Source organism: Choloepus didactylus, chromosome 3, assembly GCF_015220235.1.
Source record: "Choloepus didactylus isolate mChoDid1 chromosome 3, mChoDid1.pri, whole genome shotgun sequence".
Lineage (NCBI taxonomy): Eukaryota > Metazoa > Chordata > Mammalia > Pilosa > Megalonychidae > Choloepus > Choloepus didactylus.
The window spans coordinates 172,027,567-172,054,951 of record NC_051309.1 but is presented as its reverse complement, the minus strand read 5'-3'; the positions used below and the strand labels follow the sequence as shown (position 1 = coordinate 172,054,951).

Here is a 27,385-nt window from a genome sequence, read left to right as displayed (position 1 = left end):
CAGCATGTCAGCATTCCACCCGCCACGTCTCCCCGCCACATTCCTTGCGGCCTGCTCTTCAGCTAACTCCTCAAACCATGCTTTCCAATCTATGAATCGGCCTGACGGCAAGCAAGCACGGGCTAGCTGAAAAATATCTGCGGGTGTATGATTTAGAGCAGAGAGGTTCTCGATCATGTTCAAGGTATAAGGGGCATTGGGGCCATACTGATGGACGGCCTGCCTCAATTCCCTCAATAGTTTGTAATCATATGATTCGTGCTGATTGCCACCTTGGGGATTGATAATAACTGGGTACATTTCTGAGACTGGCTGCGGCTCAAGTGGCTGGTAGCCACCCAGCATGCCAAAAGGTCTAAATGTTGTGAAAGGGTTCCATCTCCAGAAATGTCTCCCACCACTACCTAATGGCAAAGGGTCCTGAGGGCCTGTGTACTCGGGCGGGGGGTACGGCAAAGGTTGCCCCTCCCCTGACCGGCCCATCGGGGTTTCCGGGTCTGGCAGCAAAGGATAATTACATTTACTGGGCATGGCCACTAGAGGGAGCTCTCGGCGAGGTCCTTTGGTGGGACCGCCCAAGGCGTCAGTTGGGAGCTGGGGTGTCCCTGGGGGTGCAGCGGTAGACATTGGCGGGGCGGAAGGCCGCACGGGTGTGGCGGGAGGCTCCTCCCACTCAAGTAGCGGGGATGCTTCCGCCTCCTCGCCAGTATCGCTATCTGACTCTGAGTCAGAGTCACTGGACTCCGGCGGTTTGCCCTTATAGGAGCCGTCCGCTGACGAAACTGACTGGGTTTCTTGGAGCGCGCACCGTGCTTCTTGCAAGGCAGAGGACGGGCTTAGGCCGGCAGCCGATTCTAGTTCAAGGACCGCACGGACGGTCTCCCATATGGGTACTAGAATCGGGTCCATACACACGCCCGTCTGGCGCGCTCGGTCTATGTCGCGACCGAGCTTCATCCAAGAGGGTAGGCTAAGGCTGCCGGTGCAGGCAAACCAAGGGGCAAAAGTATCAACATCATCAAGAAAACGCTGAAGGGAGCTTTTCCTGACCGAGATACCCCGTTGTTTCAAAAGGTTCTTTAAGGGAGCTAAGAGAGATGAACTTCCGGACTGCCCCATGATTGCAGTCGGCACTATACTTCAGTCACTCGGAGAGCTCTTCCGAGTCCCCCGGGGTCACCTGAAAACCCACGGGCCCTAACTATCATGTAATAAGACGCACTCACCTTCTCGCGTTGATCAGGCGCGGGAAGTCCGCCGTAAGCTCGATGCGCAGCGCTGCTCTCCTCACAGAGGGACCGTCGAGAGCGAGGCAGGAGGAGGAGCGTTCCCCGTACGGGCCACCACTTGTCCGGCGCCGCCCCGCTCGACCCCTGTTCCCCGGCCGGCGAGGGGAGAAACAAGGGATGAGAGAGAGAGAGATGCAGACCACGCAAACTGACCTGGCTGGAAGTCACGACTCGAGCCACACGGCGGTTGCGAGAGCAAGTCTTTTACTGAAGCTAGATAAGCATTCTCTGTTACAGGTTTCCACGCGGGGCAGAGTGCCTCGCGGGAGAGCAGCCTCGATGTGGCCGTCAGGTACGGCTCCTAGTGGGCTGTCTCCCCGAGGTTCGCTTGGGCAAACTCTTAAGTACTCTACTCATAACCAATGATCTAGCGCCGCGCATATGCACTCAATTGGCAGATAGGAATAGTGAGTGTGCACGTCATAAGCGGAAGCAGGATATGGGCGCCATCTTGGCTCATTCGATGGGCGGGGGGACTTTGGAGCAGGTTTACAGCGCATGCGCTATGCCCGTCCCGGGAGACGGCTCTCCACATGATTTCATTGCTCAGTATGTCTATCTTTGTGCCAGTACCATGCTGTTTTGACTACTGTGGCTTTATAATAAGCTTAAAAGTCAGGAAGTCTTTGTCCTTCCACTTCATTCTTTTTCAGGATGTTTTTGGCTATTCCAGACCCCTTTCCCTTCCAAGTAAATATGATAAGTAACTTTTCCAATTCTGTGAAGTAGTTTGTGGGAATTTTGATTGGTATTGCATTGAATCTATAGATCAATTTTGGTGGAATTGACATCTTAACAATATTCAGCCTTCCTATCCATGAACACAAAATGTCTTTCCACCCATTTAGGTCTTCTTTGATTTCTATAAGCAATTTTTGCACTTTTCTGAGTACAGGTTCTTTACATCCTTGGTTCAGTTTATTCCTAGGTACTTGATTCTTTTACTTGCTATTGTGAATGGAATTTTTTTCTTAATTGCCTCCTTGGTTAGCTCATTCCTAGTGTATAGAAACACTACTGATTTTGAGTGTTGATCTTGTATCCTGCCACTTTTGTGAATTTATTTATTAGCTCAAGTAGTTTCTTGCAGATGTTTCAGGATTTTCCAAATATAGGATCATTTCAGCTGCAAATAATGAGAGTTTTACTTCTTCCTTTCCAATTTGGATGCCTTTTATTTCTTTTCTTGCCTAATTGCTCTTGCAAGAACCTCTAGCACAATGTTGAATAACAGTGGTGATAGCAGGCATCCTTGTCTTGTTTCTGATCTTAGAGGGAAGGCATTCAGTCTCTCAGCACTGAGTATGATACTGGCTATGGGTTTTTCATTATGCCCTGTAACATACTGAGGAAGTTTCCTTTGATTCCTACCTTTTGAAGTGTTTTTATCAAGAAAGGATGCTGAATTTCATTGAATGCCTTTTCAGCGTCAATCGAAATGATCATGTGATTTTTCCCTTTCGATTCGTTAATGTGCTGTATTACATTAATGCACCCCGGCATGCCTGGAATAAACCCCACTTGGTTGTGGTGTATAATTCTTTTAATGTGCCATTGGACTTGATTTGCAAGTATTTTGTTCAGAATTTTTGCATCTATATTCATTAGGGAGATTGGCCTGTAGTTTTACTTTCTCGTTTTATCATGTTTTAGTATTAGAGTGATACTAGCTTCATAGAATGAGTTAGATAGTGTTCTAGTTTGCTAATGTTGCTGGAATGCAAAACACCAGAAATGGATTGAATTTATAAAAGGGGGTTTATTTGGTTATAAGGTTACAGTCTTAAGGCCATAAAGTGTCCATCAACAAATGACACCTTCACTGGAGAAAGGCTATTGGCATCCAGAAAACCTCTGTTAGCTGGGAAGGCATGTGGCTGGTGTCTGCTTGCTCCTAGGCTGTGTTTCAAAATGGCGTTCTCCAAAATGTCTGCATCAGCTTCCAACAGCCATCTTCAAAATGGCTGTCTCAGCTCCAGCTCTCTATGAGCTGCTTCTTTCCAAGCTTGTATAGTGCTCCAGTAAACTAAACAAGGCCCATGCTGAATGGGTGGGGCCACACCTCCATGGAAATTATCCAATCAGAGTTATCACCTACAGTTGGGTGGGTTACATCTCCATGGACACTGAACCAATAGGTTCCAACCAAATCCACACTAATACATCTGCCCCCACAAGAATGCATTAAAGAATATGGCTTTTTCTGGAGGACACAAATATATAAACCGGCACAGATAGTGTTCCCTTTTTTTCAAAATTTTGGAAGAGTTTGAGTAGAAATGGTGTTACGTGTTACTTCTTGGAATGTTTGATAAAATTACCCTGTGAAGCCATTTGGTCCTTGGTTTTTCTTTCTAGGTTGGTTTTTGATGACTGATTGAATATCTTTACTTGTGATTGGTTTGTTGATGTCTTCTATTTCTTCTCAAGTTAGTATAGGATGTTCATGTGTTTCTAAGAAATTGTCCATTTCATCTAAGTTCTGTAGTTTGTCGGCATACAGTTAGTTGTACATAGTATCCCCTTTGTGATCTTTTTTTCTTTCTTTGGGATCCACAATAATGATTCCCTTCTCATTTCTGATTTTATGTATTTGCATATTCTCTCTTTTTGACTTTGTCAGTCCAGCTAAGGGTTTTTCAATCTTGTTGGTCTTCTCAAAGAATAGCTTTTGGTTTTATTGATTTTTTTCTATTGTATTTTTGTTCTCCACTTAATTTATTTCTGGTTTAACCTCTATTATTTCTTTTCTTCTACTTGCTTTAGGGTTAGTTTGCTGCTCTTTCTCTAGTTCCTTCAGTTGGTCAGTTAGGCCTTTGGTTTTATCTCTTTCTTCCTTTTTTTAGGTAGGCATTTAGAGCTATAAATTTCTGTCTCAGCACTGCCTTCACTGCATCCCATAAGTTTTGATATGTTATGTTCTCATTTTCATTTGGCTCCAGGTACTTACTGACTTCTCTAGCAGTTTGTTTTTTTACCCAATGATTGTTTATGAGTGTGTTGTTTAACCTCCATGTGTTTGTGACAGTTCTGGTTCTTTGGTGGTTATTTATTTCCAACTTCATTCCATTGTCATTGGAGAACATGCTTTGAATAATTTCAATCTTTTAAAAATTATTGAGACCTGTTTTCAGCCCCAGTGTATGATCTATCCAGGAGAATGTTCCATGAGCACTTGAGAAAAATGAATATGCTGCTGTTTTGGAATGCAATGATCTATATATGTCTGTTAGGTCTAAAATTCATATATTGTATTATTTAGGTTCACTATTTCCATATTGATTCTCTGTCTATTTGTTCTTTCTGCTGAAGAGAGTGGTGAGTGGTGTGTTGACGTCTCCCACTATTAATGTAGAAACATCTATTGCTCCCTTCAGTTTTGCCAGTGTTTGCCTCATATACTTTGGATCACCTTGAATGGGTGCATAAACACTTATGATTATTATTTCTTCTTGGTGAATTACCCCTTTTATTAATTAATAATGTCCTTCCTTGTCTCTTATAACATCTTTGCATTTAAAGTCTATTTTATCTGATATTAGTATAGCTATTCCAGCTTTTTTTTTTTTTTTTGGTTATTGTTTGCATGGAATATCATTTTCCATCCTTTCACTTTCAATCTATTTGTATCTTTGGGTTTAAAGTGAATCTCTTGTAAACATCATATAGATAGATCATATTTTTTATTCATCTGCCAATCTGTGTCTTTTTATTGGGGAGTTTAATCCATTAACATTCAATGTTATTACTGTAAAAGTTGTCCTTAGTTCAACCATTTTATCCCTTGGCTTTTATTTGTCAGATCTAATATCTTTATCTCTTTTATCCTTTTAATTACCCTTACTGATAATCATCATATCTATACTTTCCTCCATGTCTCTCTCTCCTTTTTTTTTTTTTCAGCTGACAGAACTCCCTTTAGTATTCCTTGCATGGGAAGTCTCTTGTTAACAAATTCTCTCAGCATTTGTTTATCTGTGAAAATTTTAAACTCCCCCTCACTTTTGAAGGACAGCTTTGCTGGATAAAGAATTCTTGGCTGGCATTTTTTCTATTTCAGAACCTTAAATATATCATACCAATGCCTTCTCACCTCCCTTGTGCCCAACAAGTAGTCAGTGCTTAGTCTTATTTGGCTTCCCTTGTATGTGGTGAATCGCTTTTCTCTTGCTGCTCTCAGGATTCTCTTCTTCAGCATTTGACAATCTGATTAGCTCATGTCTTGGAGTGGATCCATTTGGATTTATTCTATTTGGAGTTCATTGGGCTTCTTTGATTTGCATATTTATGTCTTTTATGAGATTTGGGAAGTTTTCACCAATTATCCCTTCAAATAGTCTTCCTAGCCCTTTACTCTTCTCTTCTCCTTCTGGGAAACCAATGATTCTTATATTTGTGTGCTTCATGTTGTCCATCATTTCCCTGAGCTCCAAGTCAGATTTTTCCATCCTTTTCACCATTTGTTCTTTTTGTGCATTTGAATTCAGTTGTCTGTCCTCTAGTTTGCTTATTCTTTCCTCTGCCTCCTCAAATCTGCTGTTGTGTGATTCCAGTATATTTTTAATTTGATCTACAATATCTCTCATTTCCAAAAGATCTGTTTTTCTATTTATTCTTTCAAATTCTTCTTTATGCTCTTCTAGTGTCTTCTTGATATCCTTTATCTCTTTAGCCAACTCAATGAAGTTATTTAGGAGATTTTTTTGAACATCTTTGATTAGTTGTTCCAAATTCTGTCTCCCCCGGTTTTTTAATTTGATCATTTGGCTTGACCGTATCTTCTTGCTTCTTCATATGGTTTGTGATTTTTTGCTGATTTCTTGGCATTTAATTATCTTGATAAGGTTATTTTGAAAGTTGGTTTCCCTTGCTTGTGTAATATTTTGCTTTGCTTGGGTTTGTGTTGAAGGTCTCCTTGGGCACTTGGTTTATCAGTAATTCCCAGCCAAGCCAAGGCCAGGGCCTAACTCAGGGGGTGCAGCCCTTTTCAGAAATCTGTTGGTGGCTGGGCAGAGAAGCAGCTCGCCAGACTGCACTTTCCCTGTATTCCCAGCAGATGGCACTGTTGGGGCACCTCTTCCCCACAACCCCACCTCTCCCTGACTGTGGCAGCCTGCTGGGCAGGGTCCAGACCAGGTGAAAATCCAGTCAAGGGCAGAGGTCCCCCAGGTGTGCTGGAAGCTGCTGGCTCTGGGGATGGGGGATGGGCACTGTGCACCACAGTGAAGACTCTGGCTTGTAGGTGCACTGCATATGGTGTTCCCTGATTCCTGTGTGAAAGACTCCAAGCTGTGGGACTGAAAGGTTCAACTTCCCCAGCCAGCAGCCAACCCAGGAGTGCTTCTGCTTTTCACTGGCCAACAAGACCACCTCCAGGGTAGGGAAAGAGTGGCTGGCATTGCAATGCAGCTGCCTCACCCATACCTCTCTGCTCTTGTATGCAGTGAGCACCCTGAGCCCCTGTGTAGATAGGATCAAGGCAGCAGGACCCAGAGTGTCTCTCTAGCCAGCCAATTGTCAAGATTGGCTCTGCTTTGCATCACTCTCTCCTCCTGAGGGGAGGGCTTCCCTGACCTAAAGTCCAGGCACCTGCAGAGGCCTGCCTCAGGGATGGGGATTAGGCACTGAGCAACACAGCACGGTCTCTGTATGTGGCTACTGGCTCCAGGTTCCCACATGGGAATGCCAGACTGCAGGACTGAGAGGAATGCCTCTCCCACCTCACCAAAGCAGGGGTGTGCCACATTTCAGCTGCTTGATCTGGCTGTTGCACTGAGGTAGATCTTAGGGCATGTCATGATTGAGTACATTCACCCCAATATCTCAGTCAGACTTTCTCTGCTTTTCCATACAGGTCTTGCTTATATAATGCGGAGGTCCTTCTCTGGTCACCAGAATCTGGAACTGCTGCTTTGGTTGTTTTCTGCTTGTTCTCTAGTTGTTTTACGGTGGAGGAGTGAGTTCTGCCTATCCTATTCCCCAAAGGTTTTTAAACAGAGGAGTGACATGACCTTACTTGATAGCAGATATGTGCAAGCTGGGCTGGCAAAAGCAAAGAATGGAATCAGGAAAATTCAATGGGAGATTTTTACAATTGCGTACAAGCGGGTAGATAGTAAGGGATGGAGGAAAAGAAGAACTTGAGAAATATTTAGAATGCTAAAGGATTAGCTGTGTGGTTGGGTATAAAGGGAAAGAAATTAAAGATGATTGAGTTTTGAATTTGAATGACTGTGGCTAATACTTTCTTCAGAGAGAAGTAACTCAGAAAGAGTAACCCATTTGCAGGGAAAGGTAAACAAAGAAAAGTAATTTTGTATGGGAAAAATTGAAAGCAAAGAGACAGGAATTAACACTCTAGTGTCCACAGAGTGCTGACCATGTGCCTGACCCCACACGGTCCCCTTAGATATGTTATCTCACAGAATATGGAGTAGGAGGTGCCTGTGGGCATCCACATGCAGATGTCTAGCCTAGTCTGTGGTTAGACATAAGGACTATGACTCTAAAGAAAGATTATGCCTAGAAACAAAAATTTGGGTTTCCTCACTAAATAAAAAAAAATAGCTGAAACCATGGGAGTACATACAACTCTCCAGGGAAAGCAAGTTAAGTGAGAAAAGAATGTCAAGCAGACTCTGGGGGGATAATTCACAATACATTTTTTTATTGTTTTTTTTTTTTTAATTGAAAAGGAAACCTGCCTTTTTAAAAGCCCTTACTCCAGGATTTCACTAAAGCAAATGTTTCAGAGATTTCCTGGATATTGTCCCTTGGTGTCACCTCTACTCCCACCCTTATATATTCTCCCCAAATCATGAGGCCTACATATATGCCATTTAGGTTCTTCAGTTGGAGGCACTCACATATAAAATTAAAAGGTGGAAGATGCCATTCTATTCTGGTGGCAGCTCCAGTAGTTTCAGCAGCAGTGGCAGCTCAGCAGAGGCCATCATTTCAGCAGTGCCAGCTGAGATATGGGCCTCAGGGATTTGGGTGATGCCACCTTCCTTCCTTTGCTCCACTGGGCCTTATAACACTTTTATAAACAACTCCCTGTATTAAATCCCCTGGAGTCAGAAATATCTAGAGTGGTTTTACAGACTGACAATTACCTTATATAATAAAAGAAAAAATGTAAGGCTAGAAAGGATCTACCCAATCCTTTAAAGCCTGGACTGTATAGAGGATAGGAGCAATAAGAATCTAATTTTAAAGAGGAAAGTAATACCCTAAACTAAAGAAACCATGTTCCAAGTGTCCTTACACTGATCCTGAAGTTCCAAGTTATTTAAATTAATGCCTTTCAGGACAAACTGATTTAACTGTGTTAAAAATAATGAGGGGAAGGAAACAAACAGACAAAGGTACCCAGTGTTCTTTTTTACTTCAATTGCTCTTTTTCACTTTAATTATTATTCTTGTTATTTTTGTGTGTGTGCTAATGAAGGTGTCAGGGATTGATTTAGGTGATGAATGTACAACTATGTAATGGTACTGTGAACAATTGAATGTATGATTTGTTTTGTATGACTGCACGGTATGTGAATATATCTCAATAAAATGAAGATTAAAAAAAATAAATAAAAATAAAAATAAAAATAAAAATAATGAAATGATATATTCTTGAAATCCCTCCCAGTAGAGAAAAAAAGAAGTAGCCTGCATGCTCTAAAGGAAGAGATAATTGCATTTCCTTGTGTCTTAGTTTGCTAGAGGAGCTATGACAAATACTACATACTAGTTGGCTTAAACAACAGGAATTTATTGACTAATGGTTTGGAGGCTATAAGTTCAAAATCAAGGTGCCCCCAGACCCATGCTTTCTCCCAAGTCTGTGGTGTTCTAGTGGTGGCTTGCTGGCAATAAATTTCCACCTCCATCACATGGTGCTCTGTCTCCTTGGTCTCCTCCTGTGGCTTGAGCTACTAAAGTGTCCAATGCTTATAAGGTCTCCCACTATATTGAATTAGGGCCCACCTTGATCCAGTTTGGCCTTAACATTTTCAAAGATCCTATTTATAAATGAGTCCACACCTACAAGACCAGGGAATGGTAGATTAAATTCGGCATCCCAATAATGGTAGATTAAATTAGGCATGCTCTTAATCTTAAGCCTTATTCCTGTGGGTTTGAATCCATTCGTAAATAGGGCCTTTTGGAGATGTTATTATTAGTTTAGGTTGGCTAACTGAATCAGTATGGATCTTAATCCATATTACTGGATGCCTTATACAGAAAAGAAACCAGAAGCCAGAGTCAGTGAAAGCCACAAGGAGGAGCTAGAAACAGAAGTCACTGGAAACCAGGAAAGAAAGCACAAGGAGAGAGAGATACAAGCCAAGTGACCCTAAAGATTGTAAAAACTATCACCAGAATGCTACAGACTTTGGGGAGAAAACATAGCCATGGTGACACTTTAATTTTGGACTTCTAGCCTCCAAAACCATGTGCTAATAAATGCTTGTTATTCAAGCCAACCCACTGTATGGTATTTATCATGGCAGCCTAGCAAACTAAGCCAAGGGGTTAGGACTTGAACATGGCCTTGTGGAGGACATGATTAAATCTACCACAGTTTGCCCAATGAACCCCAAAGGACATGTTATTCCCACATGCAAAATACCGTCACACCATCCCAATATCCCAAAAGCCTTAAGCCATTTCAGTAACAACTGTAAGTCCAAAATATTCATCAAAAAATCATTATGTGATTCCTGAAGATGAGCCTGGACCCAGCACTGTGGGACTGAGAGGATTTCCTTGACCAAAAGGGGGAAGAGACATGAAACAAAATAAGATTCCAGTGGCTGAGAGATTTCAAATGGAGTCGAGAGGTCACTCTGGAGGGTATTCTTATGCCCTATATAGATATCACCTTTTAGTCTTTAGTGTGTTGGAATGGCTAGAGGGAAATAACTGAAGATGTCAAACTGCACCCCAGTGACCTTGATTCGTGAAGACAACTGTATAACCATGTAGATTATAGTGTGACTGTGTGACTGTGAAAACTTTGTGTCTCTCACTCTCTTTATCCAGTGTACAGACAGATGAGTGGAAAAATGGGGACAAAAACTGGGTGAAGAATATGGTGGAAGAGAGGGAATGGAAAGATCTAGGTGTTCTTTTTTATTTTTATTTTTATTTTTATTTTATTTTTATTTTGGAGTAAGGAAAAGTTTCAAAAATTGATTGTGATGAATGCACAACTGTATGATGGTGCTGTGAATAACTGATTGTACACTGTGGATGACTGTAGGATGTGTGAATATATCTCAATTAAACTATATTAAAAAAATGAACAATGGGGGGAAGAGGGAAATGGAATGTTTTGGAAGTTCTTTGTTCTTTTTTATTTTAATTTTAATTTTATTTTTTGGAGTAATGAAAATGTTCAAAGTTTGTGGTGATGAAAACACAACTATATGATGATACTGTGAACAACTGATCGTACACTTTGAATTATTGTATGTTATGTGATTATATCTCAATAAAATTGCATTAAAAATCATTATGGGTGTGTCCATCCTAGAGCAAAATTCCTATCCATCTGTGGACCTTGGAAACCTAGAAGAAAGTTATCTTTGCATCCATGGCTCTGCACTTGAAGTCATTCTTTCTCTTTTTGTCTCTTCTCCATCCTTTTCCATCCAGGCTGGCAGTATTTCTCTTCATATAAAATTCTCAAAAATCTTGTAGTTCAAGGGGGTTCAAGCCATCAGACAAAAGGATCTTCCACAGAGCTTTCTGGATAATTCTATCAATAATCTTGACTTCCTCTGAGATGGCTGATTGGATCCGGGAGTCATACACCAAAACTCCTTAGCAAATGGCTGTTCAGCCATAACCTCTGTTCCCATGGAACCCCATTTCTGTGGACTCACCTTCCCAAAATTCAGAAAGGGCACTGTTAGTGCCAGTTTTGGCCCTAGTCTCAGTGCATAATACCTGGATGGCCTGAGAATTTTCAAATCATCATGTGCTGGTTCTTTAGTGCTTAGAATTCAGTCCTCAGTCTCTTTCCTCTTGCATTTTACTATAAGCAGTTGGAGAAACCAGGTGACTCCTTTCATACTTTACTTGGCAATCTCCTCAGGTCCATTGCTTACAAGTTGTGATGGTTAGCTTCATGTGTCAACTTGGCTAGGTTCTGATGTCCAGTTGTTTGGTCAAGCAAGTACTGGTCTGATTATCAATGTGAGAAAATTTGTAGATGGATTTAGTCAGTTGATTGCATCTACAGCTGATCACATCTACAATCAATACAGGAGATTGCCTTCAGCAGTGAAGACGGTCTCCTCATCCAATCAGTTATAGGTCTTAAAGTGAGAACAGAGGATTTTAGAAGTTAGAAGAATTACTGCCACTTCTTCATCCAGCCAGCTTCTCCTGTGAAATACACCTTCATTGGAGTTTCCAGCTTATGGCCTGCCCTACACAGTTCAGATGTGCCAGTCCTCATGGTTGTGTGAGCCAATTCCTACAATAAATCATATCTATCTATCTATCTATCTATCTATCTATCTATCTATCTAATCTTGTTTCTGTTTCTCTGAAGAACCATGATTAATACACAAATATTGCCTCCCATCTGACATTCTAACACAGTTTCCCCAAGTTCCCTGCCACTTTATAGCAAGGAATCACCTTTTCTCCAGTTTCCAAAGGCACATTCATCATTTCCTTTTTTTTTTTTTATCTTCATTTTATTGAGATATATTCACATACCACACAGTCATACAAAACAAATCGTACTTTCGATTGTTTACAGTACCATTACATAGTTGTACATTCATCACCTAAATCAATCCCTGATACCTTCATTAGCACACACACAAAAATAACAAGAATAATAATTAGAGTGAAAAAGAGCAATTGAAGTAAAAAAGAACACTGGGTACCTTTGTCTGTTTGTTTCCTTCCCCTATTTTTCTACTCATCCATCCATAAACTAGACAAAGTGGAGTGTGGTCCTTATGGCTTTCCCAATCCCATTGTCACCCCTCATAAGCTACATTTTTATACAACTGTCTTCGAGATTCATGGGTTCTGGGTTGTAGTTTGATAGTTTCAGGTATCCACCACCAGCTACCCCAATTCTTTGGAACCTAAAAAGGGTTGTCTAAAGTGTGCGTAAGAGTGCCCACTAGAGTGACCTCTCGGCTCCTTTTGGAATCTCTCTGCTTCTGAAGCTTATTTCATTTCCTTTCACATCCCCCTTTAGGTCAAGAAGATGTTCTCCGTCCCACGATGCCAGGTCTACATTCCTCCCCGGGAGTCATATTCTACGTTGCCAGGGAGATTCACTCCCCTGGGTGTCTGATCCCATGTAGCGGGGAGGGCAGTGATTTCACCTTTCAAGTTGGCTTAGCCAGAGAGAGAGGGCCACATCTGAGCAACAAAGAGGCATTCGGGAGGAGGCTCTTAGGCACAACCATAGGGAGGCCTAGCCTCTCCTTTGCAGCAACCGTCATCCCAAGAGTAAAACTTATGGTAGAGGGCCCAACCCATCAAACCACCAGTCCCCTATGTCTGTGGTCATGTTAGCAACCATGGAGGTGGGGTAGGCCAATACCCCTGCATTCTCCACAGGCTCCTCAAGGGGGCACTACATCTTTTTTTTTTCCTTGTTTTTCTTTTTTTTTTTTTTTTAACTTTCCCTTCTTTTTTAAATCAACTTTATGAAAAAAAAAGTTAAAAAGAAAACAAACATACAATAAAAGAACATTTCAAAGAGACCATAACAAGGGAGTAAGAAAAAGACAGCTAACCTAAGATAACTGCTTTACTTTCAACATGTTCCTACTTTACCCCAAGAAAGTTACATAATATAGCAACATTTCTGTGAACTTTTTCCTACTATATCCATCAGAAATTAACAGACCATAGTCATTCCTGGGCATCCCCAGAACATTAAATAGCTTATCTGTTCTTCTCGGATTATTGTTCCCCCTTCCTTAATTGCTCTCTATTGCTAGTTCCCCTACATTCTACATTATAAACCATTTGTTTTACATTTTTCAAAGTTCACATTAGTGGTAGCATATAATATTTCTCTTTTTGTGCCTGGCTTATTTCGCTCAGCATTATGTCTTCAAGGTTCATCCATGTTGTCATATGTTTCCCGAGATCGTTCCTTCTTACTGCCGCGTAGTATTCCATCGTGTGTATATACCACATTTTATTTATCCACTCATCTGTTGAAGGACATTTGGGTTGTTTCCATCTCTTGGCAATTGTGAATAATGCTGCTATGAACATTGGTGTGCAGATATCTGTTCGTGTCACTGCTTTCCGACCTTCCGGGTATATACCGAGAAGTGCAATCGCTGGATCGAATGGTAACTCTATATCTAGTTTTCTAAGCAACTGCCAGACTGACTTCCAGAGTGGCTGAACCATTATACAGTCCCACCAACAATGAATAAGAGTTCCAATTTCTCCACATCCCCTCCAGCATTTGTAGTTTCCTGTTTGTTTAATGGCAGCCATTCTAATCGGTGTTAGATGGTATCTCATTGTGGTCTTAATTTGCATCTCTCTAATAGCTAGTGAAGCTGAACATTTTTTCATGTGTTTCTTGGCCATTTGTATTTCCTCTTCAGAGAACTGTCTTTTCATATCTTTTGCCCATTTTATAATTGGGCTGTCTGTACTATTGTCATTGAGTTGTAGGATTTCTTTATATATGCAAGATATCAGTCTTTTGTCAGATACATGGTTTCCAAAAATTTTTTCCCATTGAGTTGGCTGCCTCTTTACCCTTTTGAGAAATTCCTTTGAGTGCAGAAACTTCTAAGCTTGAGGAGTTCCCATTTGTCTATTTTCTCTTTTGTTGCTTGTGCTTTGGGTGTAAAGTCTAGGAAGTGGCCACCTAATACAAGGTCTTGAAGATGTTTTCCTACATTATTTTCTAGGAGTTTTATGGTACTTTCTTTTATATTGAGATCTTTGGTCCATTTTGAGTTAATTTTTGTGTAGGGGATGAGGTAGGGGTCCTCTTTCATTCTTTTGGATATGGATATCCAACTCTCCCAGCCCCATTTGTTGAAAAGACCATTATGACTCAGTTCAGTGACTTTGGGGGCCTTATCAAAGATCAATCGGCCATAGATCTGAGGGTCTATCTCTGAATTCTCAATTCGATTCCATTGATCTATATGTCTATCTTTGTGCCAGTACCATGCTGTTTTGGCAACTGTGGCTTTATAATAAGCTTCAAAGTCAGGGAGTGTAAGTCCTCCCACTTCGTTTTTCTTTTTTAGAGTGTCTTTAGCAATTTGAGGCATAATTACAATCTTTTTAAATTTATTGAGGCTTTTTTTATGTCCCAGCATATGATCTATTCTGGAGAAAGTTCCGTGAGCACTAGAAAAGTTATGTGTATCCTGGTGATTTGGGATGTAATGTCCTGTATATGTCTGTTAAATCTAATTCATTTATCAGATTGTTTAGGTTTTCAATTTCCTTATTGGTCTTCTGTCTGGTTGATCTATCTATAGGAGAGAGTGATGTGTTGAAGTCTCCCACAATTATTGTGGAAACATCAATTGCTTCCTTTAGTTTTGCCAGTGTTACTCTCATGTATTTTGTGGCACCTTGATTGGGTGCATAGACATTTACGATTGTTATTTCTTCTTGTTGAATTGCCCCTTTTATTAGTATGTAGTGGCCTTCTTTGTCTTTCAAGACATCCCTGCATTTGAAGTCTATCTTATCTGAGATTAATATTGCTACACCTGCTTTCTTTTGGCTGTAGCTTGCATGAAATATTTGTTTCCATCCTTTCACTTTCAGTTTCTTTGTGTCCCTGTGTCTAAGATGAGTCTCTTGTATGCAACATATTGATGGTTCATTATTTTTGATCCATTCTGCGAATCTATATCTTTTAATTGGGGAGTTTAATCCATTTACATTCAACGTTATAACCGTGAAGGCATTTCTTGAATCAGCCATCTTATCCTTTGGTTTATGTTTGTCCTATTTTTCCCCTCTCTCTATTAATATCCTTTATTGTACCCATACCGAATCTCTTTAGTACTGAACCTTTCTCCAATTCTCCCTGTCCTTTCTTTGTTTCTCTGTCTGTAGGGCTCCCTTGAGTATCTCCAGTAGGGCAGGTCTCTTGTTAGCAAATTCTCTCAGCATTTGTTTGTCTGTGAAAAATTTAAGCTCTCCCTCAAATTTGAAGGAGAGCTTCGCTGGATAAAGTATTCTTGGCTGGAAATTTTTCTCACTCAGAATTTTAAATATATCATGCCACTGCCTTCTCACCTCCATGGTGGCTGCTGAGTAGTCACTACTTAGTCTTATGCTGTTTCCTTTGTATGTGGTGAATTGCTTTTCTCTTGCTGCTTTCAGAACTTTCTCCTTCTCTTCTGTGTTTGACAGTGTGATCAGTATATGTCTCGGAGTGGGTTTATTTGGATTTATTCTATTTGGAGTTCGCTGAGCATTTATGATTTGTGTATTTATGTTGTTTAGAAGATTTGGGAAGTTTTCCCCAACAATTTCTTTGAATACTCTTCCTAGACCTTTACCCTTTTCTTCCCCTTCTGGGACACCAATGAGTCTTATATTCGGAAGTTTCATATCATCTATCATATCCCTGAGGTCCATTTCGATTTTTTCAATTTTTTTCCCCATTCTTTCTTTTATGCTTTCATTTTCCATTCTGTCATCTTCCAGGTCACTGATTCATTGTTCAACTTCCTCTAGTCTTGTACTATGAGTGTGCAGAATCTTTTTAATTTGGTCAACAGTTTCTTTAATTTCCATAAGATCATCCATTTTTTTTATTTAGTCTTGCAATGTCTTCTTTATGCTCTTCTAGGGTCTTCTTGATTTCCTTTGTATCCCGTACTATGGTCTCATTGTTCATCTTTAGTTCTTTGAGTAGCTGTTCTAGGTGCTGTGTCTCTTCTGATCTTTTGATTTGGGTGCTTGGGCTTGGGTTATCCATATCGTCTGGTTTTTCCATATGCTTTATAATTTTCTGTTGTTTTTGGCCTCGTGGCATTTGCTGAACTTGATAGAATTCTTTTAGGATTTGTAGACCAATTGAAGTCCTTATCTCTAATTTATCAGATCTACAGCTTCGTGGAGTACAGTTTCTCTAACTAACCAGCAGGTGGTGTCCACGAGCCACCTGTTCTCCACAAGCCAGTTCTCCCCTGCTTAGCCTTTTTGGTGAGTGGGGGAGTGAGTCTTGTGGGGTCCAATTGGTGTACCAAGCTTGCGTGTGTAGTTGGTGTTGCCTGCTCTGTATATGGGGCGTGCTTCTGGGCAGTCAGGGAGTGGGGGTGGCCCTAACAATCAAATCTCCCTGGTGATCCTAGAGTTTTAAAGCTGCTGCAATAGTCTAATCCTTCAGTTCAGTCCTGCCACAGTTTGTCTCTGCCACTGACCCACAAGTCCTTGGTATTGGCGTATGGCTCCTGAGACTTGCAAGTGGGCCCCTCTTCCAGGCTGTGCACCCCGGGTCCTCTGTTGAGGGATGACTGTGCTATGTCACAGGTGAGTGCCGTCCCCCCAGGGCAGTTCTGGGCTGCTGGGCTGTGTAGGGAGGCTTCCAGTCTTCTGAAATGATGGCTGAATGGGGCTTTGTTAATTCACACTGCTCCACCTTCCCAACTCTGGGACAATCAGCTGAGGTTGCAGGGAAGGCTAATGTCCACGCCCAGTTTTGTGGTGTGTGCCTGTTATTTGAAGCACTTCTGTCACACTGGGTTGTCTGGGGCAGCTCTGGGCTACGGGGCTGGCGATGGGCAGGAGTGTTTCCTGTCCACCAGGATGATGGCTGTGAGCGGACACCCCCTTTTCTTGGGAAGTTGTGGTGTTTAGTGAATTTTCTCAGCCACTGGATTATTGCCTTTTGTCTCAGAGCTCTCTTAGTTCTGCTCTTGACTTGACCTGCCCAAATTGCAAGTCTTTGAAGCTTTCTGTATTGGGCTTCGTAGAGTAATTGTTTTAGAAAAAGAAAAAAGGATTAAAAAAAAAAAAGGGCCCTCCTCAGAGATCTAATGGGTTATTGAAATGCTAAGAGACAAAGCAACCAGGGCCATTAAGGAAAGCTCCATAGGGCAGAGAGATCAGCTTTTCTTCGGGATTTGCATAAGCACCTCAGGGCCTGAGCTCTGCCCTTCCCCTTTCTATGTTCACCAGAACTCCAAAAATCCTCCGCTTTTATTTTGGAGTTTTTCGTGTTGTTTTTTTCCTATGCCTGTCTCCTCTCTGCTGGGCTGGCTGCTCTCAGATTCTCTGGTGTCTGGTCTCAGTCTATCTATGGTTGGAGTTTGGATCAGTAGAATGAGTTTCCGATAAGGGCTGCCACTGCTGTTCTCCCTTCTCCTTCCCGGAGCTGACAGCCCCTCCTCCCACGGGGCTGAGCCTGGCAGGGAGGGGCGCGGGTCCCCTGGCCGCAAAAACTTACAGATTTCGCTGATCTCAGCAGTTCCATGTTTTCATGAGTGTTGTATGAAGTATGCCCAAAGTCAGATTGCTCTGTGGTGTCCAGTCCACGCAGTTCCTGGCTTTCTACCTACTTTCCTGGAAGAGTAACTAAAACATACAGCTCACCAGTCTGCCATCTTGCCCCGCCTCCAACGCTGACTTTTAAAAAGGCCATCATTTCCTTTTAAGGCATCACTGGAAGCACCTTTAACATCCATATTCTACCAACATTCTGTCCATGAAGAGATATGTATTCTCTAAGATGACAGAAAATTTCTCTGTAGGTCTTCTCACTTTTTCTAAGCCTTTATTAGAACTGCCTTTAATGTCCGTATCTCTACTAACAGTCTTCTCAAGAAATTTTGGGCTTCTTCTATCAAGTGCCTCAAAATTTTTCCAGTCTCTATCCATTACCTAACTCCAAAGCCACTTCCACCTTTTTAGATATTTGTTATAGCTGCACCACACTTCTGGTACCAAAAACTGTCTTAGATCTGACACAGACCAAACCCCAAATCAAGCTTCAGGATTCCCTAGGTACATCAACTGGTTTAACACAGAGCCAGGTAATAAATGCCCAATTGGGAACCAGTAATTGAACATGGAATAGTTATTAACAAAGATAGCGATTATTAAAGTGAAAACTGGGATAACATATGTAGCATTATTAACCATGTGCCTAGTCCCATACAAAGCACTTAATAATATTATTCCATTTATTAAATGTCATTAAAATGTCTTATGAGGTTGGAATTATTACTCCCACTTTACAGGCGAAGAAACCAAACTTAGAGAAATGAAGTAACTTTCCCAAGGCCATATATGTAGAAGTGGTAGAACATAAACAATTGATTTGTAATTTTAGAAAATGTACTATTTCTAAAGAAAAAGGAAATGTGGAGAAACACAATGCCTGATGGACTAGGTAAAGCAGTCTTGAATTATGAGGTCAAAACTAAGGCATGCTACTTTACAATTTTTAGGTGTAAAGAAAATGTTTTTAAGAGAGATTTTCAAAGCTAGAAAGCTCTGTGTATTGCACAAAATACATAAAATTGCCTCAAACTAAAAATGTCAGGGAAGTGCTATTTTAGAATAATCTATGTTATTTCTCCTCCATTTGGCCAGGGACCACTCTCTAAGGCAACATTTCGATGACAGAAAGATTGTTTGTGAATGTGGCTGGGGAAACGCCATCATTTCCAAAAGAAAGGAAATATATTGTTCTTTCCCTAAAGAATAAAAAAGTACTAAAATCTTTTCATGTAGCACTATCCATTCTGTGAAACACTGACAGGGAATATAAACAATCCAAGGAGGAAAGGGGGCTGAATTTAAGGTGACCTAATGCCTGTTAGAGTTTATTGATCAAACATTGCCATATAGATATTCAAAGTCATTTTCATCCTCATTCATATAATAAATACAACTAGACATAGATATATCCAAAAGTAGGTATTTGAGAGAGCATGTTTTTCACAGGTGAGAGAGTGGTTATAGAGCTGGGTTAAGAAGAGGGAGTGAAGGGACAGGGAAGTGGGAGCTGGGTAGTAAAGAGGGAGTACTACAGAAGTTTTACTTAATAAGTCGATTTTCTCAGAAACTTAAGGCTTCCAGATTGTTTCTATGTCATATAAGCCCTGAAACCCAGAGGTATCAGTCTTTCCAAGAACATCATCCAGGTTCATTCCTCTACCCCATAAAGTTGACACCCCTTTTCAGCACAAAGAAGTTAAAATGGTCAGATATCCCTGAAGATTGAGAGAAGAATCAAATGAGAAGGAGGAGGTGTAGCTGAGAAATTAGGTTTTAGCAAATGGTTATAACTACTGAATCATTATATGGACATTTCTTTTTAGTTGTCAGTGTATTGGAATAGCCAGAAGGAAATACTTGAAATTGCTGAACTGTAATCCAGTAGCCTTGATCTTTGATAAAGATTGTGTAACTATGTAGCTTTCATCTTGTGACTGTGTGATTGTAAAAGCCTGTGACTGACACCCCCTTTATCCATTTTATGAGTAGGTGAGTAAAATAAAGACAAGCATGAAAAAAAGAAGAATGAGTTTTAAGTAGAAGAGAGAAAAAAGGGTTATTCCAGGGGCATCAGGAAGCCAGTATAACATTATTTGAACAGTATTTTTTAACTTTGAAATTACTTTAATATACCATTTGATTCTAATTTATGAGCTATGCCTTACGATCTTATACATATTACAGAAAATGAAACCAAGCTCAAAGCAGTTAGAGAATTTTGTCAGTTTCATAGCTTTTGAGAGCTAAAGCCAGGACTCCTGACTCCACAGCTAGTTCTTTTTGTCCTCTAAAGCCAACTCTCCTATTGTAAATGAAGAAGTCTGAGGAAAAGTCATGTAGATTTTATAAAATGCAGCTTTAAGCAAATGCAAACACATGAGGACCTTAAGTACTCTAAATATGTAGAAGAATAGCTAAATAATTAGAAATGGCCGTGTACCTTACTACTGATAGCCCAGCTCCAATGTAATTTAGAAGGGGTTTGGATACTTCTTGTGCATCCATTCCAAACCAGCCAAACCTGGAAATTGAGAAAGTCACATCAAATTAGATATTGTTGAGAATGTGCTCAATCATAGTGTTTGAGAGCATGGACTGGGGCCAGATTCCTGGGTTCAAAGTCTAGGTCCTTCACTTATTGTGACTTTGGATAAGTTACTTATCTTCACTTTGTCTCCGTTTCCCACATTTAAAATGGGAGTAATAATCGTATCTATTTCATAGGATTGTTATGAAGAGTAAATGAGTCAATGTATGTAAAAGTACTTGAAAATGTCCCTTTCTTACTAAGACCAATGAAGAAAGAGGAAAAAAATAAATCGAGCAGCTAAGTGAATGCTACTTAATTGACTACAATCTTGTACAGTACTTGAAATAGACTTTTATATAACTCGTTGGTTAAAAATCCCTACTTTTTGGCATCACCCTGAATTCTCTTTTTCCATGCCTTGATACTGTAGTGATCATTACTAACAGTCACTGAGAACCATCCAGAGAAAAGGAGGCAAAAAGGAAAAGAAAAAGACAACAGAATTTGTAAAAAGCAGGGCAAGGAATGTGGAGAGAAAGAAAGAACAAGAAAGAATGTATTGGAGGTTTGTTTGTTTTGTTGTAATTGAAGTTGTTGTAATGTGGTTTTTTTTTTTGTTTTTTTTGTTTTTTTGCAGGGGAGGGGTTGAAGTGGAGTAGAATTAGAGGGAGGTTCAAAAAGTAAGGTAAGAGTGCCTCCATTCTACTCATTTTCCCAAACTCAACTTGATTATTAATTTTAATACTGATCAAGGGCAGCAGTGTTCTCTGGTGCAGTACTATCCAATAGAATTTTCTGTGATGAAAGGACTATTCTCCATCTGTGCTGTTCAACAGCAGCTCTACAGGAAGGGCTGCAAACTTTTTCTTAAATGGCCAAAGTGTAGATATTTATGGCTTCATGGGCCATAGGGTCTCTTTCAAGTACTCCACTCAGACATTGTAATGTAGAAGTAGCCATAAACAATACTTAAATGGATGGACTTAATTCCAATAAAACTTTATTTACAAAAACTTCTGGAAGGCCAGATTGATCCAGTGGGTGATAATTTGCTGAATCTGCTCTAGAGGGAAAAGCAAGTGCTTTGGAACTAGAAGACTTGGTTTAAATCCTGGCTTATTAGCTTGGAAACTTTAGCAAATTGTTCGTTGTGCATCAGCTCTCTCATCATTAATTTAGTACTTACCTTACATATTTATGAAAATGATGTATATATGTCCAACAAATTGTCGCACAATAGAAAGGGAAAACAAACTTCATTTCCTTTTCTTCCTCTCTACTTACATTCTTTCAAAATAGTCCTTTACTATATCTTGATCAAATGCCTAGATTACTTATTTAGAATGTGAGGCACATAATAATTAAAGGTGGCCTATTTTTATGTGTCTTACTAGCTGTAATCTCTGTGAGAGTAAGAACCATATCTCATTCCTCTCAGTAAGTCTAATCTTTAGCACTCGCCTTACATTGAGTATGGTACAGAGAATTTTAGCTGAAATAGTTTTACTTGGATTACCTTGAGCTTGCCCAGCCAGTTAATGCATTAAATGATCCCCAGATTAAGATTCCAAGGCCTAAACCAATGGTTTTGATAACTGGGACAACAGCAATGTTCCCTGCAGATGTAACACATAAAAGAAAAGTGTTATTTCCGATACAGAAAATGGATTGATAAATTGAATTAGTTTTGAATATAACTTCAACTGAGGCTTAGCAGATTCGGACATATTTAACACTTAAAATACAGTTCCTCATTTTAAATAAAATAACCACATTTCTTTGGCATTAAATTCCTCATTATGATTGCTAAAAGAACTGAACCTAGGGCAAACTCCTACAAAGAAAAGCACTGAATTAACTGCTTGCCTAACTGCCCAGATGCTCTTCATCTTTAACTTAGGTGTCTTTCTGTTCTATGACTTTTCACAGAAGCCGTCAATCATTAGTTTTAAAATGATCACCCTTTTAGAGTCAAACCAGGGCCAACCACTTGCAAAAGTCCTCAGCCCCAATGTGACCCAAGACTCTACTCTTGCTCACTGACAATTCTTCTGGATCCCTGCATTCATTGCCTTGTGCTCTTGAGGGTCACTCCGGACCAAATCCACGATCTTTTTTTTTTACACTTCTGAATCTCTCTGCAATCTGGCCTCAGTCAACTCTTGAAATGTTTCTTCTCTTGGCTTCCAAGGTGCCTTTATCTCCTGATCTTCCTCCTGTTTCTCTCTTTAGTTCCTTCTATAGCTATTTAATTGCCCCTTGAACACCTCTTCTTGACCATATTCCTCCACTTGATATATTCTTCTTTGGTACTTCACCTAATTTCATGATTTCAGCTGTCAGCTAGAGGCAAATGTGCCCAGCATTATAGCTCTAGCCTGGACCTTCTCTAGAGTTTTGGGGCTATGCTTCAAACTGCTGATAAGAGACCTCTAGCCACATGTCCTATATTGTGGGCACAACAGTAACTTCAAAGTCAGAATGTGCAAGCTGAAGTCATCATTTTTCCTTTCAAACAGGTGTTTTCCTTACACATGTCAATGATACCGCCACCTGCCTAATCACTAAGGTAAAAACCCTGTATCATCATCATCTGCTTCCGCCTTTCCTCTACTCCCCACATCAGTTGCTATGATCTATAGCATCCACATCTGAAATATTTCTCAAATTAGACCCTTCCTGCCCTTCAATCCCATTGAAACTTGCTGGGTGAGAATAAATACTCGGGTGCTTATAAAGATTTGCTGGATGGATGCTTTCTCTGACCCTCTGTTCCCATTAGACGTGATAAACATAATCACATTGAGGAATAAATGAGGTAAATTTTAAATTCTATTGGAAATTTATAAGTTTAACTCTTAGTTCTGTCCTCTGACTTGTGAATTTTACTGTCATGTAATCCCTCAGAGATTCAAATTAAGTGGATACCCAATAAATAAATGTAAAATTGATTTGTTTTTAACCAAATTATCTCTAAAGATACTTGGTGCTTAGAAATTCTCTTTGCTTAAAAGATGGAAGTTCTCCTGGGGTATATTTATATTAATGGAAGGAAAACATTCCTGATTGGCCAAACAAAAGGCATGAATTCTAGTTTATATAATTTCAGGCATTGATAAGGTAACAGAGGGAGATTTTGTTGTTGTTTTTGCTTTTCTGCTAATCAGTGCTTTCAAGATGATAATGTATCAGTATTTGCCTACTTTTAGGACAAGTCCTAAAAATTATATTAGTAAAGACTACCTAATTTAAAGAAATATTTTCTAATAAACATCCTAGAGAAAGGCAGTCCAGAGCACTTAAAAAAATATCAGTTATACTTGGACAGATAGAGAATAATTAAAACATTTTTAATATAATAATTTTTTACCAGGCACTTGGAGGGAAATCATTAAGAGGAAAGTCAGGAAATGCACTAAAAATATTTAGTGAGCATCTGGAAGAAAGTAATTAGTTAATTTCCAGTATTTATGACTGAGAATTATGCAGAATTACTGATTTGTACTATTTCCTCCCATGGTGAATAGGAATTATTTTCATCATAGTATTAAAAGATTAAAGAATAAGATATATTATACATTACCTGTTGCCCAAATACAGCCCCCAAGCATTGCAAAAGGCCAAAACTTAGGACAATGCAAGATCAGATTGACCACCAAGGCAACCAGCCATATGGCAGCACAAAGAACCCATTGAAGAAACACTCCTGGAAATCAAAGAAATTGATGTCAGTGGTTCAAACTGATTTGGTGAAATCAATGCATAGAAATAACAATGAGGTATTATTTTAGAAATGGCTGCAATTTATTGTTACCTATATATAAAGTACCTATATGCCAGGTACTTTGCACATTTCATTTAATTCTTACAACTGCTCTGCAACATAGTTATCCCTAGTTCAAAGATACATGAACTCTTTCTAAGAGAAATTAAGCAAGTTGTCCAAAGAGCTAGTAGTTTGACTCCAAAGCTATAAAACAAATCAAGAATTTTCTACCAAAGAGTGAAAGCAGTTGTCAAGACCAAGCCTGTATTTTCCAACTGGTGCTACATTTAGTGCCATCTCCCAACAAAATATGACATTGAGAACTGCAGAGTAGCACAACAGTGATTCAAACCTTTAGGGATCAATTGTGCCACCTTTGGGATAAAAATAATTAACTACTGCCACATATAGATCTCATACAGTTAGAGTTTAACACCCATCATGAGCCAGATATTAAACACCTGGAAATTAGCCTTCTAAGTCAGGGTTACTCTACTTTCTATGCTCTGGGTTGCCATTTGCCAGTTATCTGAAGATCATCTAGTGATATGAGTTATATCTATATCTTTCTGAAACTTCTGTACCACTAAGGATTTAGAATAGAAAGGATAAAGAAATAATAGACATAAGAAGAACTCAGTGTAGCACTGCTGACTCTCTAACTTTGGAAATTTTTTTTCTTATTTCTTATCAATCTAATAGCTGAGGAAAGAGAAAAATTGGTTCTTAACCTCTGAGACTAAAAAGTAAGGTTATAGTGAAAGGGAACTTCATTTTACAAGTTTGTCATTTTACAAATGAGAAACTGAAAACAGAAGAGCTTATGGCACTTGCCCAGGGTCATATAGCTAGTTGTAAAAGAGCTAAAAGTCAGGTCCTCTAACTCACAGTATGCTTTCTGTTAAGTTTCTCATTGTTTCTATTCCCTCCACAACTCCAACAGAAAAGAGAAGAAACACTGTTCTGGAGGAAAAAGATTTGTAATCCTATTGTCTATGTAGTATCATGACATTAGGAATTGTGGAGCTAACATAAACAACTGCTGTCAAGTGGTTACCTCCCAAAAGGTGTTCACCATAGCTCCAATTCCTTTTCCAGGGTTTGATATGGAATGCAGGTAGATAAAAATAACTCCTGATTCTGTTTCTATAAAATCCACATTATAATTCGTTCTGCTGTAACAGAAACTGCATCCTTAAAAATCAATGTGCTATGCAAAATCGCATGAAAAAAAACACAGAGCTTACAGGTAAAAAGGAGTTAGGGACATGGCATTCCAAAATTTCATCAGTGATACATAAAAACAAATAATAGGAACCTAATAAAAATGGTAGTACAGTTTTACACAGGTTAAACAGTTACAAACTGATAAATAATGCAATAAATATGGAAATTTACCTTGGAAATTACCTGAAGATTGTTTGTGGATGTGAGCCTTGGGAAGGTTGCCGCTTGTGAGTTACCGTGAGATTGGTGGATGGAGAATTGTAAAACCAGATGTTGATGGGTGTGGCACATACATAACACATGCAGTTAACTGAGGGAGCTGCTAAATGCTCAAGATTTGTGTGTATGTGTGCGTTTTGTGTTCTACCCATCTTTATTGATCTGGATGCAATTTTCTATGTTCGTCTAGTGTTTTCTTGGGGATAAAATTGCACATAAGCAAACACATTATTGAGCCTTAAGCTCAAATTATTCCCTAGTATACCCATTTGTTGGAATTTGTGTTTTCATATCAAGTGTTATAATAGTACTGACTGTTACTTGCTTCTTTTGTAAACACAACAGTTACAGATAAAAAGCTTTCCTGACAGCATACCCTAGGTTTACCATGAAGCACAATCGTAAGGGTTATCTTATACCAACTGTGATGGTTTAGATGTACCCCAGAAAAACACGTTCTTAAACTTAATCCATTCCTGTGAGTGTGAATCCATTGTAAGTAGGGACTTTTGGTGACGTTACTTCAGTTAAGCTGTGGCCCAACTCAATAGGATAGGTCTTAATCCTATTATTGGAGTCCTGTATAAGCAGAATGAAATTCAGACAGAGAGAAAGAAAGTCAATGGAAGAAAGAGCTAAAGGTCAACAGAACCTGGAGAGAAGGGAGAGGCCGCCATGTTCATTGCCATGTGACAAAGGAGCTCAGGACGAAGCATCACCAACAGCCAGTCCCAGAATGCCAGTCTTCAGGAAGAAAGCATTGCCTTGATGATGCCTTGATTTGGACTTCTGGTCTCAAAACGGTGAGCCATTAAATTGTTTAAGCCAACCCAATGAATGGTATTTGCTTTAGCAGCCAAGGAAACTAAAACACTGACTATAAGATAAACTGGCATGGGGATTATCAAAAGATTTATTTTAAGCTATATTCATTATGCACCAGGGTACCCTAACCCTAACCTTAACAAAATTTATTTTTGTAGCTATCATTTTAAAAAGACCAAAAAACAGAACCCCACATTTAAAAACAATTTAAGGTTAACAAAGAAGGAAAAATAATTACCATCACCAGTATCACACTTTTTAAGTGGCACAAAGTTTGAGCCAAACAAAATGACAGCTACAGAAGAAGAGATGAAACCAGTGGTCAGATCTGTTCCATTACTGCTCATAATTCCCATTCTGCCTGACAGTGAGATGGTTCACTTTAGACTGGATGTACTTTTCAAGTCTTCTGAAATAAAATAAATAAAAATGTAAAAATTAAGCAATGGTGACAACTTGTGATCAGTGCATAATATTTACTGACCTTTTCAAAAGTGTTAAGATTCCTTCTTGCAGATAAAGGGGTAGGACATTATAAAATTATGTATTATGTTCACATTCCATGTTCATTTATTCTTTTATTCAATCAACAAATATTTTTTTATTACCAACCTACAATTTTGTTAACTTTGCCTTCAGAGCTTGAAAATTTATCTTCTTTCAAGATTTGGATATAATTTTTACTACAAGAAACTTCTCCTGTATAGGTGGACTGGTATCCTGAAAAGATTTCTGGACTAAACTCTGTTTACTTCAGTGAGTTGTTGTAAGGATCAAATGAGAGTATCTACAAAAAGACTTTGAGAAGTATCAAGTGCCTTACAAGCAAAAGTCTTTGTTATATTTCAGATGTGAAATTAAAGGCACACTTAGGGTGTATTACTGCTACATCCTCAGGATCCCCTAAAGGTAAAGGCACTTCTCTTCATCAGGATTACTTTCACCTTGTGTATTATTGTGAACAGTCTATGAATCTCTATATCTTTTTTACCTTTGCAAAGCTGAACAGATGGAGACATGCTTCAAGAATTTCCTAAAGTA

At 39.6% G+C, this 27,385-nt stretch overlaps 1 protein-coding gene across 1 annotated transcript in view; it reads right to left on the bottom strand.

Moving 5' to 3' along the window:
• TMEM144 (transmembrane protein 144) overlaps nt 1-26,708 on the bottom strand; it is a 73,182-nt gene extending 46,474 nt beyond the window's left edge. The window contains exons 1-4 of the mRNA XM_037829097.1: nt 26,583-26,708; nt 23,891-24,013; nt 21,824-21,923; nt 20,218-20,298 (exon numbers count right to left, since the gene is read on the bottom strand). Of these exons, the coding sequence (XP_037685025.1) occupies nt 20,218-20,298; nt 21,824-21,923; nt 23,891-24,013; nt 26,583-26,700 (422 nt within the window). The 5' untranslated portion in view covers nt 26,701-26,708. The remainder of the gene's footprint in view (nt 1-20,217; nt 20,299-21,823; nt 21,924-23,890; nt 24,014-26,582) is intronic.
• Nucleotides 26,709-27,385: the final 677 nt, after the last annotated feature.